Consider the following 23,391-nt stretch of genomic DNA (forward strand, 5'->3'; position numbering starts at 1 on the left):
CCTTGGTCAGTCAATAATGATTTATTGTTGAAATTTCAGAATAATCTATATACATAATGGAATATAAAACAAAAATATGTATTGTGGATTAGTTTAGGTAAATCAATAAACAGTAAACATTTTTATTCCCTATTCCTTTCTATCATTATAATTTATATTTCATGTATTATTTATTGTTCAAATCACAGTGTGAAAATAACTCATTTTCAGGTGAAGTAACTATATTAATCTTTTGTACGGAAAATTAGGAAAAGTTCTTGTACCTAAAAACTAACATGTATATTATTGCATATACATGTTTTTGTAGGTCCCAATCAGTTTTACCGTCACAGAATCTTTGTATCATTCTTTTTATTTTTTCAATATTTTCAGCTAAAAAAAACATGTAAATACAAAGAAAAAAACGAAAAATTTTAATCAGTTTTGGAAAGCTTACTGTAAATATGCAAAATTCTATTTATGAAAATATACAAAACACACACATATTTAAACATAATCTCTTGCAGCTATTTTTGATTGCATTCTCTATCATCTACACCAATCTGAGATCAATTTTGGGGCTAATTACAATAATAAAAGTTTATCTAAACTTATGTAGGAATGTAAACTCTTGAATTTAATTTCATTTATTCCTTAATTTATATTATGCATCTCTAAACTTTCTTTTCTTCAGTTAATATCAAATAATGATATTTTGAAGATATATCTAGAAGAATAAACTAAGAATCTAAGAAAATAAAAAATGAATTATTATTATTCACAATAATCTGTTCACAACAATATGAAGTCACAACACCAGTTGTTTAGCTGGTGTTTGTCTGCATCAAGTTCTTCCAAGGATCTAGGATGTTGTAATTTAGTGGGACAGTGTATGTGCAGATCATTGGTTGGATTATTTTATTATTATTTTATATATGATGGATTCAGCAAATATAACATAGCCCTCCTGAAAAAAAACCCACCAAGTGCTGTCTCTGAATACCAATATATTTGTCCACCTATCATACAGCACTGGTACTTTCAGGAACTATAAAGAGATATATAAATGTACTTGTAAATTAGTACATAGGCCATTCAAAGTTAATCTGGACAAACCACAAATTTATCTTTTACAATGCCCTTAAATCATTTATGTCATGTCTTATTTCTCACTGTTGAGTATATGAGATGATAACCCTAATGTTATTGGACTGTTCAAAATCCCTAGCAGCAATGTGTACTACTTGACCCAAGTACGCAATGTGATATCTTTTGTTCTCTTTTGCCCTCACTGTATTCATTCACAATTTATTTAAATCAGTATTTCTCAACTTTGGCCACTTCAAGATATGTGGACTTCAACACCCAGAATTCCCCAGCCAACTGTGCAGAAAAATGTTCCTATTTTGTTACCCTATATGGGCAAATGGAAAATTCCCTGATAGACTTGAAGTTAGATATGATTTCTCTTCCCCATTGGCTCCTGGTGACATGTTCAGAAATTAGAAATATAATTAAATAGCTTAAAACAAGTAAAGCCCCAGACTCACATATTATTACATATAAAGTAATAAAAAATAACTTGGAATGGAGGATTCCAATGTTAGTTTCACTTTTCATAGCAATAGATCATTTGGACATGATACCAAAGGATAGGGGCTTAGCTGTTATAATACCAATATATAAGAAGGGCAAGAGAGATGATTCGGCTAACCACTGCTCAAATAGTTTCCTAAATCAGATCAGAAAAATGTATGCCAAACTTTTACAGGAGAAACTAAATGATTGGCCTGAATCTGAGGACATTCAGAGCAATGAACATGTTGGCTGGGTTTAGAACAGGACAATCAACATTACACCATGCCTTGGTGCTGCAACACCTAGTGGAAAGGTATGCCCACAATTCAGGACAATCCCTCTATGCAGCATTTATCGATTTCAAGTCAGCTTTTGACACAATATCTAGAACTAAATTGTGCCATAAATAAAAAAAAATACCACAACTGACAAATATTTATCGTTGCTGTTCATCAAAATGCATGAGAACACAAGATGGAAGGTCAGGTGCAGTAATCATGGACATGTCACAAGGGAAATATCTATAGGGAGAGGAATTAGGAAGGGATGGGTAGCTCAGAATAGTCTTTCAAGCCTCAGGACGTGGAAGTGCCAACTTGGCCTATGTATTCCGCAATGCACATACTGTAGATCTGCATGAGCTATACAAATTTCTCATTTTTCCAGTGGAGCTCAGTTTATCCCTGCTGCAATTAAGGTGTTTGCAGACAAATACATATCTTCCTAGGAAACCGCCATCCCAAAGAAAGTGAGTCTTTATGCTTTCTTAACCATCTTAACCTTAGAGTTATATCAAGCTAGATCAATACTAACGCAAAGGATCTTAGATTTAGAAGGTCAAACAGAAATTGTGGGTTTCTCTCACAATACAATTGCAGATAACCAAATCATATACCAGGAACATGTTTATATCATACCACAGTTGCCAAATTTAGGAGAGTTTTATCCTTAACTCAAATTAATGTTGACCCCACAGCTGCCTGGAAATGGAAATGTAGGAGGGAGAAAAACCATATGAAACCCCATACTGCCCCTATATGGATATTATAGAAATCATGGCTCATCTTCTGTTTATTGTTAGTTCTAGAGGGACATTCACACATAGTTAATTACCCCTCTTTTATTTAGATTTCCAGGGCACTCAGCTTTTATTTGTACTATCTCTTAAATAACCAAGATAAATGGTTTTTTCCAAAGGTAGCAAAATTTTGCTATACTATACATAAGCTTTGTCCACAAATGGTTGCTAATAGTTCTTCTTGTTAGGAGATAGTTTTGTGTTGTTCGTTTTATTGATTGTATTTTTATTGGTCAATGACTGAAATAGTTCTATCAGTCTGGTCTACGTGTATCAACATTTTGACGGTATTACTTCTATTTTAGTTACTGCTGACAAGTTTTTAAGCATGCCTTGAAGCTGACATGAGAGCTCTTTTTCCACCCCAAACAATACATTCAATCATGAAGTTGTAAATTGTGGGTGGTCCATCACTGGAGGTTTTCAAGAAGAAGCTGGACAACCATTTGTCTGGAACAGTATACGGTCTCCTGCTTGTACAATATGCAGTACATACTTCAGAAACTTAAATATTAATGCAAAGTGTGTGTGTGCATGAATGCATGTATGTACGTGCATTTACTATTAATGTTTCATCTTTTGAGTTTTTTGAAATGGAAAGTGATCTAATAATAGAGTTTTGCTTTTGAAAATATGCCAGCGCATATGTGTGAATTACTATATATTTCTGCAATGTTCAAAATTATAATTAAATAAAAAAAATATTTTTCATATTCCAGATCTTTCATCTTTCCTTTCTTAATCCGTGGAGGAAAATCAACACCATTTTTTGTATTTGTGTCAGCGTTTATATTCTGCTTATATAATGGGTATTTGCAAGGCCGAAGTTTAACTAATTATGCAGAATATCCAGCCAACTGGCTAACAGAACTACGTTTCATTCTTGGTGAGCCAGTTCAAGTAATATGTATATGTCAAATTGTCAACAATTGATCTTTGTTTCTTATCCGGAATGGCTTAAATCCTCTCTGTGTTAAACTACATTTTTTTCTTTTGCTCAAGCTGAAATGGTACCTTCTTGAGAACTGCATTCCCACTTACTACTATAGTGAAACAAAGTCCTGAAGAAAGAAGTGATTCATTATTTTTTTTAGCTATTTAAATCAACAGAGCATGTAGTCACAACATATTTTCCCAATGTTATTTCTTTTTGTGTTTTTGACACACTCAAAATGGCTTACATGGCATGTATCTTAGTTTTACCTCTGAAACAACTGCTGAGGTAGACTTTATTGAATGAAAACAACTAAACTAAAAAATCCAGTGAGCGAAGAGAATGGGCAAGCAGTTGTATCTCTTAGCTACTATCTAATGAAAATTAGCATTGTTTATGCAAGATGCAACAAGTAGATCAGTCCTGCTGAAATATTGAGAAGGGCATTTAGTTGAGCGGATCAGTATGGCAATTCTAATCTATAGGAAGTCCTTGCTTAAGGACCACAGGACTAACAACTCTACGGCTAAGTGGTATGGTTGTTAAGTGGGACATCACATGAGTGTGACTTGCAATTTTACTGTAGGCTATTCCTTTTAATCTGCTTGTTGAAAGCTGACTTGTTAGAACTGTATGAATGGTGATCACATGACTGCAGGACATTGCAATGATTGCAAACATCTGCTGGTTGCAAAGTGCCTGAATTTCATTCATGTGACTGCAGGGATATTGTGAAGTGAAAGGTGAAGTTTTTTCCCAACACCATTGTAATTTTGAATGTTGCAAAACTGGGCTACCATTAAGAGATAGTATTTATTGACCAAGGGTGATTGGACACACAAGGGATTTGTGTCCGGTGCGTAAGCTCTCAGTGCACATACAAATAACAAAGTGATAAATCATAGATCATAAATCATAAGAATGAAGGCAAATATATGTGTCAGTCATAAATCATAAGCTACAGCAATAATTGATAAATCATAATGTACCAATAGGAGAAGGTAGTAGGAAAGATGAGAGGTGAGAAAAGTGAGATGATGATGATGATGATGTAGAAGGGAGGATTACCAATATTGAAAAGATAATGTGAACGAAGAAAGCAAGGAACCAAAGCTGCTCTGGGAGCAACAATCAATAGGACCTATTGCCAGGCATGTAGTACTACAATTCAGAGACAACTCCTCATATGTTCAATAAGTATGGGCAAGTGTCAGTTTCAGGACTTTGCTTTAAGTTGTTCAGTGAACCAGCCCAGTAAAAAAAGGGGAGGAAACGGCTGCAGAAGCTAAAGTTGCCATCTCCAAATTGCAGTACCTGAAGCAAAGCTTCATCTGTTTCATCTTCAGGAGGATACTGAGATGCAGGTGAGTGCAGGCTTCGAATATAGTTAGTCGTCTGTTCTTGCTCTGGGGAAGGAACCTCAGTGAATTTTTTAATATCCTGCAACTTCATGCATGCATTCTTATGAAATGAATGACCTTAGTCTAAGCCATAACAAATTAGTTTACAAACTATTTGCTTATCGTATCTCATTACAAAAAAAAATCTCTACAAGCCTGTTCACCTGCTTGTTTAAGTCGTTTAATTCTCATCCACACCCTCAGAGTAACTACTACTTTTCATGACACTTAAATGGCAATTTGTATTGATTTCTGTGCATGTGATGTGCTTATTGTGAAAAGAACCTCAACTGATGAAATCCTGCAGTTTTTGCGTCTCTCCAAACTGCATGGGAAAACAAGCAAATGGCTCCAGTTTCATCGATATCTGGCACGATTGGATGAAATTTTCAGGCATATCATCAATTCTGAGTTACCCATAGTCAGTTTTGATTATTAATTGGACCAGAATTTAGAACTGCACAGTAGCATTGTATAGAAAACTCTCGCCAGCCGGGGTCTTCAATCAGATTGAGTAGAACCAGTAAAGGTAGTCCTTGTCTTGCAACCATTCATTTAGTGACCATTAAAAAGTTACATCCCCATGGTCCCATGATCAAAATTCAAATGCTTGGTAACTGGCTCGTATTTATGATGGTTGCAGTGCCCCAGGTCGTGTGATACCCCTTTGTGACCTTCGGACAAGTAAAGTCAATGGGAAAACCAGATTCACTTAACAACTGCAGTGTTTCTCTTAACAACTGTGGCAAGGAACATCAGAAAATGGGGCAAAACTCACCAACAACTGTTTTTCTTAGCAGTGGAAATTTTGGGCTCAATTCAATGAACCACTTTCTCTAGCATATATACATATTGACTACTTACATTATTTTTTAAAAAAATTAAATCCTACATTTCAATTCATTGCTTTAAAATGTTTATTCCAGGGACTGCAGCCTGGCTAGGTGGTCTTCTGATTAACATGCACTCTGATTATATTTTGAGAAACCTAAGAAAACCAGGGGAGACTGGATATAAAATCCCAACAGGTAACAGTTGCATATGTTAAATTAAAATATAAATATTTTTGCATTTAAATATTCTAATTATTATTTATTTAATAATTACTCTAATTATTGCTTGCCAAAGCTTCAAACTTTGTATCCCAATTTTCTTATTAATTGTGATGGCTACAGAAGTTGATTAAATAATTAGAAAGTATTATGCTTGCCAAGCATAACCTTTGAGTTAAGCTCTGTTCCTTGTGATCTAGATCAGGGGTCTCCAACCTTGGTCCCTTTAAGACTTGTGGACTTCAACTCCCAGAGACTCTCAGCCAGCAAAGCCCACAAGTCTTAAAGGGACCAAGGTTGGAGACCCCTGACCTCGATAGATACAACCATGTTGTTTTTCTGGCATGATATGAAAATGTTATGTTATGTTTGACATTGCTGGCTCCTATTACAATTTTCTTATTTCTGGCTACCTTGTCCCATAGGATAATGAGTTCACAATATAACCCTGAAATCTCTCTTGAATTCACTATAAGCCAGGGGTAAAATCTAAAAATTTTCCCTACCGGTTCTGTGGGCGTGGCTTAATTGGTGGGTGTGGCTTGGTGGTCAGATGACTGGGTGGGTGTGGCCAATAACAATAAATAATAAAAATAATTAACAAAGTATAAAAAACAATAAGAGATACCAAAAACCAACTTTCACACTTTACACACACACAACACAACACAACTGACTCACACACAATGTAAAAGCAGCTGCACTTCACACTTCACACAGCCACAAAAAGCTCAAAAACCAACTTTCACACTTTACACACACACAACTCACACACACACACACACACACACACAAAATGCCACATACAGCTTTCTGAGATTTTGTGTGTTTGTGTAATTAGAGTGAAACACTACAGAAACACACCAAATCTCAGAAAGCTGCACAAATATTTTATTCTTTTATTTTATTTTATTGTGGACTTCAAATCCCAGAGTTCCTCAGCCAGCAAAGCCAGCCAGTTGATCACCGAGGAAATAGATTAGCTAAGCAATTGATTCTGTCTGGCTGAAAATGAAACTGCTTTCGGACTGGAAAAAGAGCCATGCGTTCATCAGTAATCAGGTAAGTGCCTTAGAATCTCTACTCTTACTTGTAGAAAATATGTTTTCTACAAGTAAGAGTACAAATAAGGTTCTGCTGATGAGGAACTCAGGTGAGATCGCCAGAGGAGACTTTAATTTTTTTTTTAAAGTTTAAAGTCCCTGCCGATCTCAGCTGAGGGGTGGGATCCTCAAAGGCTTCTTTTTACTTTTAAAGGCATGTTTCGGCTGAAGCAAAACCGGCTTTTAAAAGTAAAAAAAAACTTCTGCAGATGGTGCGGCTCAGCAGAGGTAGGGGTGGCGGGGCCAGGGATTTTTGCTACCGGTCCTCTGAACAAGCAGCCGCCATTGCTACCGGATCGCGTGAGCCAGTCCAATCCGGGAGCATTTCACCCCTGCTATAAGCACACCAATATTTTCAATATAATGTAGATGCAGATAGTCCTCGTCTTTCAACAGTTTGCTTAGTGCCTATTCAAAGTTAAATGGATCTCCCAAAAAGCATTTATGATCTGGATTCAAAGTTTTGACAGCTGGGTTCCCGTAGTCACGTGATCACTTTGGGACAATTGGCAGGCGCCTGCACTTACAGCTGTTTGCAGCATTTAATGGTCAATTGGCAGGGATTTACAATGCATTATAGCTGTTTGTAATAAAAATAAAAAATAAAAAAGGCCATTGCAAAAAAACTGCTTAATGACTACCACGAAATGTCATAAAATCGGGTTGGTCACATAATGCCCCCCACCAACCACCAGCCAGTCATGACCATAATTTCAGGCTTAATTGTGGTTGTAAATTGAGGACTACCTGTAAGACTACACATGTATTAGATAATGTTACACATTTTCCAAAAAATTATCAGTGAATATTTGATAATCCTTGGTCTATAACTCCAGTTTCTTCCAAAATGTATGGTGTAAGTTTATTTGGACTCTTCTTAAAGAGATACAAGGTGCATTCAATGTATTTTCAGTGTTGCTGGATTCAGGCATAACACTACACCATGATTTGTTCATTAAACAACAATTGACTGGAACCACGTAATTTGTTATAAACCATAGCATACAAAACACAGTTTTTGGGTTGGTTAGATGGCAAGCCAAAACTAAACTGCGTTATTAGATGCGTGAGCCAATTTGTCATTTTTAAAGGTATTGTTGTTGACTAAGAAAAAGCAATTTAAACTAAATATGGAGTTGCAAGAAATGCTGGTAAAAATAAGGATATAGCACACTACCTCATCAAACCATGAGGAATATTAATCTGCTTCTGAATCTTCTGAACAAGATAATCTTTATCTGTTAGTGGTAAAGAGGCTAGTCCAGTGTTAAGTCTCATAATTTAGTAAGAATATTTTGCCTTGCTACCATTTCAAATTTTGACCAGAAAAGCTTAGCATTTGTGTTCTGCTTTGTTTTATCAATACAGTTTTAATCAATATCTTTCATGGCAAGACTGTGAAGAAAACCTGGAACGTAGCTGACAAATTCCAGGCTTCAGTGGCCCTGCCTATTACTGGCTTCTTGAAAGATTAGAATATAATAAGGCCTTGTGTTTCACTGGTTTTGGTGGGAGGAAAAGAACAACAGTTCACTTGCTTCTGGTTTGACCGAGCAGATTTTAGTTAGATTTTTTCTTCTTTGTTTTGCAGGTAAAAGGCCAAATGATGGGTACAAGGAGGAGTTTATTACCTAGGAATTAGTTGAAAGCTGCCTGTTTTTCCACCAGTTTAGGCCAATCTGAATGAAGTTCAGGGTTTTATTAGAGCAGGTTTAGTAAAGAATGATGCAGCAGTTAGGAAAAAAGCAGATACAACAAACCCAAAATAATATGAACTATGTCTCCTAATCGCATTGCTCTTTGTCCAAGGGCTTGGTTTTTATCCCATTAATTATGTTTTTTGGAGACAGAGGATGAAGCCAAAAAGGGGACAGGGGAAGCCTTCTTCCCCAAACCAAAATACAGTTATAACTGGCAAAACTATCTACTAAATTAGAATTTAATCTAATGCATTTTTAAAGGGAAGTACCACAAAACTAGGGAGAATTAGGATCCTGACTGTTTGGAATACAAATGATAATCTTATGATTATTTCTTTTGCTTTAAAGGAATGGTTCCCTCTCCTTTAGAGAGGTTTTAATGCTTGAAAATGGTAGTGTTGACTAATTTCCTTGATTTATTTCATATTCACTACAGATGTGGTTGAAAAATATTCAAAACAATCCCAGTTTGCCTTTGTTAAAATATATAAAACTTTATTTGCCAAGTCAATAACTGCAACTTTTTTTTTCTCTAGGAGGAATGTTTGAATACGTAAGTGGAGCTAACTTCTTTGGGGAGATTGTTGAGTGGTGTGGATTTGCTCTTGCATGCAACACACTAGAAAGTACAGCCTTTGCCACCAGTACATTACTGGTATTAGGATGTCGAGCGTATGCCCACCACCAGTGAGTTTCCCAAAATCTTAATTTCTCTTGAACGCTCATTTGAGTTTGTACGGTGATTTTTGCAATATCTGCTGCCTATATATCCTGAATTTATTGTAGACATTAATGGCTACATTTATTCTACAATTTGGTTAAAAAAATGGTTAAATCTAAAGACTGGGTTCATCTAAGTATGTTGATTGGTTTTTTGAAAATTGTATATTTTTAATTAAAAGTACATTTGAATAAAGTTCAGTCATTATGTTAAAAATCCAGCTATATAAAACCAAAATAAATCATCGTATAAAACCTGAAACATCACTAGAATCCAGAACGACAAGGCTCAGTCTGATTTACTTTGTCCATGTCATGCGTGCAAATTCACTGGAGAAATCAACGTTGCTAGGAATGGTTAGTGGATCAAGGAAAAGGGGAAAGCAAAGAACTTGCTGGCTTGATACCATCAAAGTTGATACAAAGATGAACATCCAACTATTGAAAGAAGCTGTGCTTGACAGGGCAGAATGGAGAGCATTTCCCTATAAAGTCATCAAGAGTCGGACACAACTGAACAGTTAAAACTACTACTAATTACCTTAAGAACACCATGTAATTTATATAGGTCATTGACAAGAAAGTTCTTATTAATATTCCAAAGTGAACCTGCCTGATTTCATACACTTTTAAACTTTGAGATACATACCACAATCATAACATACCACAATCACAACATACCCCAACATACCCAACAGTGAGACATGGATGATGTCCTGCCCGTTCCATGGGTATTATACGGGGGAAATCAGTAAACATTTATCCATAGAATGTCTCTTGAAGCAATAGAAATGATGTTTTATTGATGGATTTGTGTGGCCATATTTTCAAATAAACAAGCTTGTCAAACAACCAGACGTTTGGTTTTGCTATAAATACTTTTAAAATAATTAAAAGCCAGCCATTAACTTCCCTTGTGAATTTGTTATGTTCGGTGCATTTAATGTGGAGGGAATGGACTTATATAAAAACATATGAAAGAAATGTGAACCAGATTTATTATGATCTGTTCTGAAATTTAAAAATTTTACATTTTAAAATTTTAGAAATATCGATTTTAAATTGATGTTCCAACTTTCTATGTTAGACTATATTTTATAATTCCAGATGCCTGAGAACTGAGCAAACATTTCCTGGTTAACATTAAAAATATTTTTACAAATCTTTGCAAATATATAATATACCAGTTGTAACGTATTTTAAATCAGCTATTACAGTTGCCTGTATTATTTTACTTTTATTTGACAATTTTAGCTGTTTTCATTTATGCCTACTGTCTCAGTCCTTTGGCTATAATAAGGATTCATTCATTCACCTCTATTTTATTTACTTTTTTAATATTTTTTTTTGTTTTTTGTTTTTTGTTGTTGTTTACATTTATATCCCGCCCTTCTCCGAAGACTCAGGGCGGCTTACAGTGTATAAGGCAATAGTCTCATTCTATTTGTATATTTTTACAAAGTCAACATTGCCCCCCCAACAATCTGGGTCCTCATTTTACCTACCTTATAAAGGATGGAAGGCTGAGTCAACCTTGGAACAGGTGGGACTAGAACCTGCAGTAATTGCAGGCAGCTGTGTTTTAATAACAGGCTCTAACAGCCTGAGCTATTCCAAACTTTCGAATCCACTTATGATATTTTCCTGATACAAGAAGCTTTTTAAATGACAGTGGAAGAATTTTATAAACTTCATAAATAATTTGGAAGAAACACTTTGGATTCTGGCTAAACTAATATCTTTCTGCTAGTAATATTTTCTGTTTAATGAGTTGAACTTTTAAAGAAGCACATCATTCCAGTTCTTATAAAAATCTGAAAAGAATGCTTCTTTTCAGATTTTTATTAAGAATTGGAAAAAGATGCATCTGCTTTTAAGAGTTCAATTGATGATGTGCTTCTTTAAAGGTTCATTAAACCAGCCACATCCTTTTTTTCAAAAGTCAAAAAATCAGGCTTCTTAAAAAGAATAGTTTTGGCGATTTATATTGTTTATGCAGTTAGCTCTTTTGAATGCCATATAGACAGAAAGATGTAAACTGAAAATCATAATAGTTTGTATTTAAAAAATAACTGATTTTTGTGATTGGTAAGAAGCATTATATTATAATTTTATACATGTAACATGAAAAAAATAGACTTATTTACATTTCTTAAGAATTTGACATGTCTGAGTCAAACCATGTGTTCACTTACTTTTTCTTCTTCTTCTTCAGATGGTATCTCAACAAGTTTGAAGACTATCCACGTTCCAGGAAAATTTTAATTCCATTTGTATTCTGAATTCTCTGTCAGACTTTATGCTTTAATTCTGTATAATGCCCTACAATTGCAGGGGGCAGGGGAGGTTGGCTAAAACAGGGTTTTTATAGATATTTTTAGGTAAATTCATCACAATGTTAACATGGCATTGAGTGATGTGATGATTAATTCTCCATTTTTAATATTAAACTCTAAAACCAGCAGAAAACTCTCCTGATGATTATTAGTAGTTTCTTACTGAATTTTGATAAGGAAAGCTCATGTTGTTATAAACATGATTTAGAAAGCCATATCTGATATCAGAACATAGATTTTAAGATAGAATGTTTTTTGGAGTAGATAGTTATATTAACTCTAAATAAAATAATAATATTTTGCAAACAGTTAATAATGAATGTGCACAGCACCATGCTTCTTGAGTTTGGTAACCTGCATGGAAAATCCAGGAACAAAACCCAGTATTTACTTTTAGCAATGTGTAAGCAAAATATCATAGCCCAGTATTATCTGTAATGGTCTCTACAATATATACATATACATATACATATACATATACATATACATATACATATACATATATATACATACATACATACATACATACATACATACATATATATATATATATATATATATATATATATATTCATTTAGCAAAAAACAAACAAACCACCCAGTAAATATTCACTCTCAAGTGAATCAATATATCTAATCACCCTTACTATTCCATTGGCAAAATGCTGCTAAACTAAATATCACAAAAGGTACCTGATTTCAAGTTGTTGGAATCAGGAAAAGCTGCAATTATAGTGATTAAGATGTTAGAGCAGCATTTCTATAAATGCTCATAGTATAATCATTGGGCAAATTGATCATGTATTGATCATAGCATCTGAATTCGATAATAGTTCTCTAGCCAAGACAAGATATTCTAATTTATTATTGTATGTTTATGACCAGTGTCCCAAAGGTGCTTTTTCTAAAAGGCACCCTGGACTTTCTTGGAATTCATATAAGAAACTCCGCTGCCCTGTACCTTATCCCAGGTGAGGTTAAACATCATAAGCACTAGGTTTCAACCTGGTTTCTGGGAACTTGACTTATTTGTAAAAACAATAAAAGTAGGTATAAACAAGCAAACAAACTCAATAAAGGTAAAAGATCCAGTCCCTGTCCAGTCTTGTCCGACTTTAGGGAATAGTGCTCATTTTCATTTCTTGGTAAGGGAGCCAGCATTGTCCGAAGACATTGTTCATGTCACATGGTCAGCATGGCTATACGCCAAAGGTGCACAGAACACTATTACTTTCCAACCAAAGTGGCACCTATTAATCTATTCATATTTGCATGCTTTCAGGTTGCTAGGTGGTTAGGAGCTGATGTAAGGAACAGGAGCTCACCCCATTGCATGGGTCTCGAATCTGGAATCTGGAATCCGATTTGTCAATTTTCCAGCTCATAAGTTCAGTGTCTATAATCGCCAAACCATCATGCCTCCTCTAGATTTCAACCTGCTTTCTGGGAACTTGGCTTATTTGTAAAAACAATAAAGGTGGGATATACATACATACATACATGTTGTTGTTGTTGTTGTTGTTAGTTGTGAAGTCATGTCCAACCCATCGTGACCCCTTGGACAACGTTCCTCCAGGCCTTCCTGTCCTCTACCATCCTCTGGAGTCCATTTAAGCTCATGCCTACTGCTTCAGTGACTCCATCCAGCCACCTCAGTCTCTGTCGTCCCCTTCTTCTTTTGCCCTCAATCTTTCCCAGCATTAGGCACTTCTCCAGTGAGTCCTTCCTTCTCATTAGGTGGCCAAAGTATTTCAGTTTCATCTTCAGGATCTGGCCTTCTAAAGAGCAGTCAGAGTATGTATGAACATACATACATACATACATACATACATACATACATACACTCAATAATCTAGTTCAATTCTCCTGCCTAATTTATACTTGACTAGGCTGCTTGGCTTTTGCTGGCATGCACAGTTCTGAGAACTAATTCCTGATCTCACTTTATGAAGTGAGATCAGGAATTATACATGATCATATACATATAGGAAGGTTTATGCTCGTATCATAGTTATATCTTTGTCCCCTGAAATTAATAAAAAAAGTTATTGCCATGACCAATCTTCATATCATTATCTAATTTCTTTAATGTGCATCTTTTTTCCACTATAAATACCAAATTTAATTTTTTTGCTTTAAATATTTATCAGAATTGAGAAAGATAATGTATAACAAATAATTACAATTATTTATTATAGAACTATAATGAAACAGCATATTACGATACCAAAGTTAGAGGATGTTACAGCGAGAAAGCTGTTTACAATTTGGATGGGACAGATGACTATTTGCAAGGACAATGAATCAATGACAATGAATCAGTAAAATTTTACTTCATTCAGAAGTAGGCTTTATTTTAATCATGGGCCTTGTGGTATAATGTCAGCTAATGAGATATTCCAGCATTCCTGATTGTTTGGTGACCTCCAAGGGGTTCACTGAAAATACAATCATAGGTACATTTGCAATTCAGGAGCATGAGCAGATTCTGAAATAGGAGTAGGAAAGGATTCATGAATTCAGTTTAACAGTAATGAAGTGCTGTTTTTGGTGCTAGGGTAAGGCAACATGGGGCATATTATCTCTAAATATAGAATTAGTTCAGAAGCTGCTGTAGGACAACTGATCAAAGAAATGCCAGCACCCATGGATTGGAAAAGTATTTAGGCCCTTTTGAAAATGCTACAAGATCCAAAAAAAGTACAACCAATAGGCCAATGCTAGCAGGATCTCTTAGAACAGGAGTGTCCATCCCATAATGTGGCCCCACAAGATTGTAAACTTTTAAAGGAAATTCATTATTTATACACCTTAACTATATTACATATTGTATGAGCGACCCAAGACAATCCTTCTTCACTCAGTGTAGCCCACACAAGCCAAAAAGTTGAACACTCATGGCTTAGAAGTTTGTTTAAATCTCCCACACCTATCTCCAGCTCTAGCTCTCCCTCCTACCTCTGGTGATCTTAGAAAATTATGTGTGAGGCCTCTTTCATAGACAAACGATCAGAAAAGCACCAGGCCCAGATGGAGTAACTCCCTCTTGTTTGCAAACCTATGCTGATCAACTGGCCCCCAGCTTCACCTGCATCTTTAATAATCACTGGAGATTTACAATGTCTCTTTGCTTCAAATGCTCTGGTATCATCTTGATTCCCAAGAAAACCTCCATTAGGGAGCTAAATGACTACAGACTGGTTGCTCTGACATCTGTAATTATGAAGACCTTTGAGAAATTAGTGCTGGTCCACCTGAAAATGCTTCCCCGACACCTCTCAAGACACTACTTCAGAGGAAGATGAGCCAGTCACATCAGAAGGAAAGGTAGCCGAGGGCTATGAGCCAGGTGTGAAGGAGCTGAGCACAGGGGAGTGACTGGATCAGCAGCCAGCTGAGCTAGGAACAGGAGAGGGACATGGGGGACTGGGAAGGCCAGAGGTGGAGAGGGCTCAGAGCTGCAGCTGATCAGTGGAGATGAAGAACTGCCTCCTCCTCCTGATCCAAGAGCACATAGGGATGAGAGGAGACAGGGACAATGAAGGTCAGCCAGGCTATTTGCGAGGCGACAGCCTCATCCCTTTTAATAGGCTGCACCAGAAAGCATCTAATTAGCTCAGCAAGGGGAGTAAAATGATGCTGGGAACAAAGTATCTGTTTCCTTGCTGTGTATTTTTCAGCTGTGGTGATTCTTGTCTTGAACTTCAGATCATGCCTCTTGAATTCTGGACTTGTGTTGTGGATTTGCCTTTGCCTGGGGGACTTGCCTTGTCTAATTCCGGCTTGGAATCTTTAATAAAGTCTACTTACACCTTCTCTCTCTCTCTCTCTCTCTCTTTCAGTGGGACAGCACACAGATAGAAAGTAACAGGTGAAGCAGAGGAAATCATATCAAGCAAGTGGTCGATTAGCCTAGGCGCCCCCCAGAGCTGTATGTTCTCTCCATTGCTCTTCTCACTCTACACCAATGACTGCATCTCTAAGAATCCTTCTGTTAACTACTGGTGCAGCAACTGTTGGTCTCACTCTTGAAGGTGATGAGTCTGCATATAGATGGGAAGTTGAACAACTGGCCCTGTGGTGCAGCTGGAAACATCTACAATCTAGAGCTGCTCAAGGTTTGCTTCTAGGTAGCACCAAGGCAGGTCTAAACATTCCCTTCTCACAGAGCCTGAGCATCAGCAAGTAGATAATGGGAACGTTGTTGTCTAGATTTTTTTTCTAGATGACGCAAAGGTCAAAGAAAGCGGCAGGAGCAATTCACCAATTGTGAAATGGGAACGAAGGGAAGCAATCCGGCACCAAACGCTTGCGGCCCGAGCTGACCCTCCTTATTATTTATTTTTATTTATTTATTTATTTTGTCACACAGTATATATAAGCATAAGCATGAAATAATTATACAATATATAAGCATATATATAAGTATGAGTATGTAATAACTATATTAATTGGATATAACGATTATATTATGGTCGTTACCTTTTGCACATCCCGGAGATAAGCTCTGCCCCTTGAGCCAGCTTTTCCCGACATCTTGGTCCCTTTGTTATGCTGCCACTGGTCCTATTATCATGCCCAGAATTCTTTTTAAGCATCTACCAGTCCTCTGTGGAAAGTGAGATGGAGACGGATAGAATAAAAAACTGGGCGGCTTTAGCACTTTCTCCACCCACTTTCTTTCAGGGTGGCAATGGAATTGGCGGCGGTGCCCGCATGTACCTTGCTGTGTCCCAGAACTTTCTGGCAATGCGTCTCTGGCCCGAAGGAGGAGCAGTTGCTGAAACAGATGAGCTACGCTCTGTTGGGCTTTCTAATTCTGGCAGTAGTGTTCCTTCTCCACCGGGCCAGGGCACTGTATGGCCGCTATGCTTCAGCCTCTTACGGCTACCCTGTTCCTGCCACCCTGGCCTGGATGGTGCAAGAAGCGCCTTCCTTTCTTTTCGACTGTGACCGTCTCAGCTTCTGGCCCAACCACTTTCTGCTGGGGCTCTTCCTCGTCCACTACTTTTACAGATTGGCAGAACTGGGGGGGGGAATCCTTCCTTCCTTCCTTCCTTCCTTTGTTGTCCAGTAGCAAGTTGGCCATGGCGAGCTGGCCATGGCGAGTTGTCCCATTCCAACTTTAGAGGTATAACTGTTTGTGTTGCATCATGAGTATATTAGAGTGAGAAATGGTACAACCCAAACATAAGATCAATTCTTAGGTTTTGTGCAACTAAACTAAATATATTAGTAGTAATTTTCACTATTGATGCTTACAACTAATTGCTCACATGTAAGATAAGACCTTTCTTCAAGGTAGAATGGGATTTCAAATATATCTGGACTTGGGTGGAATTTCCACAGTTCCAAACATCATTCCTAATGTTGCTTAGCTTAATTTTCCTAGGTTTGTTCAGTTTCCTCTTTTGACACTTCAGCAAATTCTGTGGATTACAGAGAACAAGCCATGCCCTCTGAGACCTCAGTGATCCTTTTTTGGCAGCCAAGAATTTTCTTCTTTGCTTTGCCTCTCAGATGACCCATTTCTCTTTACAGTTCCTCTGTGTAATTTTATGACATTTATTCTTCTGCTTCTTATACATTTTCCCATTTTCACTTGTTAGTGTTGTAAAATGTTTATATTGCATTTAGGGAGAGCTAGAAATTATTTATAAATTGAGCTATAATTGAATAAATATATACTATTAATGATCTATGATTACAGAAGTTACAATAAATAAGTTGCACAAAACCTAATATTAGATTTGTTAGATAGGTGATTCGCCCTGCTCGACTTAAAATTCAATAGCAAGAAAACTTGTTGAAACTTCAGAATAGTCTATATACATAATGGAATATAAAACAAAAATATGTATTGTGGATTAGTTTAGATTAATCAGTAAACATTTTATTCCCTCTTCTCTGATTCTGATTTGTGTTTCTTGTATTATTCATTGTTCAAATCAAAGTGGGAAAGTAATTCATTTTCAGGTAAAGTAGCTATGTGTTGTTGTTTTTTGGTACCAGTAGGAAAAGGTCTAAAAGCATTATTGCATGTATACATGTTTTTGTCAGTCACAATCCATTTATTGTTTTAAAATCTTTATATCATTCATTTTTTGTCCAATATTTTCAGCTTAAAAAATCATGCAAATACCAAGAAAGTAAACTGATTAAAATTCTTAATCAGTTGTATTTTATTTTATAAAGCTTACAATAAATAAGTGAAATTGCATTTATGAAAATATATGAAACATCCACGTTAGGATAACCTTCTAAACATAATATCCTCTAGCTATTTTAGATTGCAATTTCTATCATCTACACCAACTTTTCTTCAGCTGAATATCAGTAATGATATTTTGAAAATACTATAACTAGTAGGATGTCTTATTCCGCATTATTGCTAAATTAATTATAAATTAGTCATTATAAATAAAATAAAATATGATCTACCCTAATAAGACAAAACATAGCTACCAAGAGTGATGAATCTGACTTCTTGAAATTGTTTTAAGATGTTTGCTTCTCCTTAAACAAATAATTCATGCACCTAATGGAGTGTATGTTTGGATAGTAATATTTAGTAGACAATGTATGACACATGTCATTCATTGATTATTGATCTGTGAAATTCAGAGATTTCCTTACCAGGGTTGTCCACATCTTCAACAATGACAGAGCAATGACAAAGTATTACTGGAAAAATTCATAACAATTCAGGGAGATATTCAGAAATGTAGCTGCATTGAAAATAGCCCATGTTGAATAATTGTATAGCACAAACTTCAGCAGTTGACTACAGGAAATGTTTTATCATATTTTGTATTATGTCATAAAATGTTTTGTGATAATTTAGAATAAGCTAAGAAGCTAAGAAAATAAATACTGTATTTTTCCATGTATAAGATGATACTTTTCCTAAAAAATGTTTACCTAAAAATGGAGGGGCATCTTATACACAGGGGGCCAAGAGGAGAATTGTAGTTGTGAGACTGCCAATACCTTATCTCAGAAAACTAGTCTCATGAGCGAAACTTCTGATAGCAGAGACAAGCTGACAGGCTTCCTCCAATCATGAGCCGTATGTAACTGACATCAGCTGATGCTGCGGAGAGCGTGTAGCCAATGCCCAGATGCGATGGGGAGTGGTAGTGTCGGCGTGTTCTGAGCCCATAAAATGTCAGGGAAAAAAATACCGGTACTGGTAAGCGAATGTTTTACTCTGCAAAATTTAAACTGGATATAATCAGTTATGCAAAAAGGCATGAAAATAGAGCTGCAGAGAGACAGTTTGGAGGTCTTCCCACTGAGTGTATCATCAGACAGTGGAGAAAACAGGAAGAACAACTCCTTAAGATGTCAAAAAAGAAGGCCTTGAGAGGAAAACCAGAAAAATGGCCAAACATGGAGCAGAGGCTTAAGACTTGGATTTTGGAGCAGTGCCAAAATGTGTCAACCAAGCTTATTCAATGTCATGCATGAATGTTTGGAAGCGAAATGAAGATTGTTAATTATACAGGAAAGGCAAAATGCTGCTTCAATTTCATGAGGAGAGAAGAGTTGGCCATGAGAACACGAACAAAGTTAGCACAGAAAATGCCACCAGTTTATGAGGATAAAATCCAACAGTTTCACTCCTATATCATACAACTTCAGAAAAAATATGATTTTGAACTGTCAGATTGCAAACACGGATGAAGTGCCTCTCAATTTTGAGATGCCTTCCAACAGAACTGTTGATGTGAAAGGAATCAAACAGTGGCAATCAAAGCAAGTGGCCATGAAAACACACCCTACACTGCTGTGCTTTCATGCTGTGTAGATGGTACTAAACTGCCTCCTTATGCTTATTTTTAAGAGGAAAACATATCTTAAAGAAACCATACCATCTGGCATTATTGTTCAAGTACATGAGAAGGGATGGATGAATGAAGACATTATGGCTATTTGGTTTGCAAAGGTTTGGTCCAAAAGATCTAGAAGGCTCTTAAAGAAGCCAGCTGTCAAGCCTCCATGTAACATGTCCCAAAAAATAAGGCCCAAGGAATCCATCTTTCCAAGTCTATTTATTAGGTACACATTAAATTGGCAAGGGCTTGGTGTAATTCCAACTCTGGACAGGATCCAGAATTACACCCAATAAAAGCAATAGTATGAAACTACCCCCGAGTCACAATTTCCGATCAATTCTCAGTCCAACAGTCCAGTGACTCCAAACTCCACCTTCCTCCAGTTTCAGGTATCTTCTCTGTACCCCTGGAAAAGGAATGCCATCTAGACACAACATTCCCCCTTTATCTTTACAATCCTCTTTCAACAGTTAGAAAGTGGCGTGGCTGAAATATTATTAAATTCATTTACTTACAAACCTTAAAGTTACTAAAATTCCATACAAAGGCTACAATAAAATATGGCTGCACTATGCCATCTTCAGGGTTGACACCATCTCTACTTGTCTATGATCAGTTCCGAGCACATTTAGCAAAAAAGACAAAAAGGATTGCATCAGATTTGCGAACACATCTAGCAGTTATTCTTGGTGGACTTACAGGTTAGCTACAGCCACTAGATGTTTCAATCAACAAGCCATTTAAAGCCCTGATGAGAAGAGAATGAAGTAGATGGATTCAAAAAGCAGGTGATAACTTGACACCGACAGAAAGAGTGAAAAAACCAACTTTACTGAGGTTAGCAATTGGGTTCCAAACTCATGGTAGGGTATCAGACAAGATGTGATTGTGAAGTCCTTCACAAAATGTGGAATCAGCAATGGACGGACCTGAGGATGTTCTCATATATATAGACAGTGAGTCAGCAGTGATGCAACAGAAGTTGAAGAAACTGATATGTTTTAAACTAAAATGAAGATGAAGAAGAAACCAGTGATGCAATAGAGGCTAAATAAAGCGATTTGATCAGAGCTAAGTGTTATGCATAATATCATAGTACTGGTATATAAACATTGCCTAAACACCAAATAAAAATGTCTTCTTTTTAATGTTTAAAATATTGATTTCTGAATTTTGGGTAAGAAGAGTGGTGGGCGTCCTATATATGGGGCGTCTTATAGATGGGAAAATACGGCAATTAATTTAACAACAATATGAAGTCACAATTGACCATTTTTAGCTGGTGTTCATACCAATCAAGTTCTTTCCAAGAATCTAGGATATTGTAATGTATCAGCATTGTATATGTGCAAATCAAAGCAGGGTGGCCTTTTGCAATTATTATTTTATGTATGATAGACTCAGCCCATTTTATACATCATTACATCAGCTACTATAATCTATCCCTTCTTAAAACAAAATCCAAGTGCTACCTCTGAACATTAACATTACCTCCTATCATACAGCACCAATATTTTCAGGAACTATAAAGGCAAATCTTTTTATAGTACCCCTAAATTATTTGTGTCATTTCACTTATTTCTCACTGTTGAGTATATGAGATAGTAAGCCTAATGATATTGGACTGTTTGAAATCCCTAGCAACAATGTGCACTGTTTGACCCAAGTAGGCAACATATCTTTTATCCTCATGACATTCATTCACAATTTATGTAGATCAATGTTTCTTAGCTTTGGCAACTTTAAGTTGTGTGGACTTCAACTCCCAGAATTCCCCAGTCAACTGTGCAGAAAAATCCACCTATCCTTTGGAGGATAACAGCCCCATCTTTTTCCAATAACATCGATAGCTTATCATTGCGTATACTAGCCAGAATATGGGAAGCCTATTTTGTTACCCTATATGGCCAAATGGAAAATTCCCTGATAGACTTGAAGTTGGATATGACCTCTCTTCCCCATTGGCTCCTGGTCACATGTTCAGAAATTAGAAATATAATTAAATAGCTTAAAACAAGTAAAGCCCCAGACTCAGATATTACTACGTATAAAGTAATAAAAAATAACTTGGAATGGAGGCTCCCAATGTTAGTTTTGTAGCAATAGATCGTTTGGCTTAGCTGTTATAATACCAATATATAAGAAGGGCAAGAGAGATGATTCAGCTAACCACTGCTCAAATAGTTTCCTAAATCAGATCAGAAAAATGTATGCCAAACTTCTACAGGAGAAACTAAATGATTAGCCTGAATCTGAAGACATTCTGGGCAATAAACAGGCTGGGTTTAGAACAGGACAATTAACATTATACCATGCCTTGGTGCTGCAACACCTAGTGGAAAGGTGTTTGCCCACAAATGCCCACAATTCAGGACAATCCCTCTATGCAGCATTTATCGATTTCAAGTCAGCTTTTGACACAATATCTAAAACTAAATTGTGCCATAAATAAAAAAAATACCACAACTGACAAAATATTTATCATTGCTGTTCATCAAAATGCATGAGAACACAAGATGGAAGGTCAGGTGCGGTAATCATGGACATGTCACAAAGAAAATTTCTGTAAGTTAGACACTGATGCATACTGGCTCCAGTTTTATTCAACTACTATCTAAAGTTTATATTATATAGTTTATATATAGTTTATAATATAAACTCATTAGTTCTTCACTTAACTCTAATTCCTCCCCGCCTAAATTAGTCTGAAGATGTATCAACATATTATTGTATGCTGGATGATGCAGTAATCCTGTCATAACCTCCATTAGCCTTAAAAGAGCTTTGAAATCGTACTGAATATTGTGCAATGTACTGTATATTATTGTACTGATGAGGAACTAATAATAAATTTATTTTTATTTATTTATTTATTTTTCATATTTTTATATCGCCCTTTTCCGAGGACTCGGAGTCAATAGGACTAAGATTTTTATATTTTTTTAAATGGCAAACAGAGAAACTGGGACTTAGGTGGGCAGTCCATTGAACTGGGCAGATTTTTAGATATTTAAGAATAGTATTTTAAGCTTCAGGAAGCTAAAGTGTCAACCTGAACTATGTATTCTGCAATTCACATAGATTTGCATGAACTTTACAAATTTCTCATTTTTTCAGTGGAGCCCAGTTTATCCCTTCTGCAGTTAAGGTGTTTGCAAACAAATACATATATTCCTGGGAAACAGCCATCCCAAAGAAAGTGAGCTTTTGTGCTTTTCCCAATGATACCAGGTTAACCTTAGAGTTAGACCAAGTTATATCAATGCTAAGGCAAAAGATCTTAGATATAGAAGGTCAAACAGAAATTGTGGGTTGTTTTTATTGGGTATAATTACGGACTGTACGGCAATAGAGACTAAATTGATCTTAAATTTAATATCAGCAGCTAGACTATTAGTAGCGCAATATTGGAAGAAGGAATATCTGCCTACCATTGAAGAGTGGATATTAAAAGTAGCGAATTTAGCGGAGATGGCAAAAATCTCAGCGTATCTGAAAGACTATTCACAAGAAAGATATATACTGGAATGGAGAAGATGGATTGATTATACTCAAAACAAATATCGGACCAAGAAGTACCAAATAGCTTATGAATGAATAGAAAGTAAAAATTGTATTTGTATATTTTTCTTTATGTAAAAGGGGAGTTAAGGCTCTAGGGGAGGGATGGGAG

General features: G+C 36.2%; 1 protein-coding gene across 1 annotated transcript in view; it reads left to right on the forward strand.

Moving 5' to 3' along the window:
• SRD5A1 (steroid 5 alpha-reductase 1) overlaps window positions 1–15,711 on the forward strand; it is a 37,571-nt gene extending 21,860 nt beyond the window's left edge. Inside the window, exons 2-5 of the mRNA XM_058178682.1 lie at window positions 3,355–3,521; window positions 5,896–5,997; window positions 9,361–9,511; window positions 11,760–15,711. Of these exons, the coding sequence (XP_058034665.1) occupies window positions 3,355–3,521; window positions 5,896–5,997; window positions 9,361–9,511; window positions 11,760–11,826 (487 nt within the window). The 3' untranslated portion in view covers window positions 11,827–15,711. The remainder of the gene's footprint in view (window positions 1–3,354; window positions 3,522–5,895; window positions 5,998–9,360; window positions 9,512–11,759) is intronic.
• The last annotated feature ends 7,680 nt before the right edge of the window (window positions 15,712–23,391 follow it).

Source organism: Ahaetulla prasina, chromosome 3, assembly GCF_028640845.1.
Source record: "Ahaetulla prasina isolate Xishuangbanna chromosome 3, ASM2864084v1, whole genome shotgun sequence".
NCBI lineage: Eukaryota > Metazoa > Chordata > Lepidosauria > Squamata > Colubridae > Ahaetulla > Ahaetulla prasina.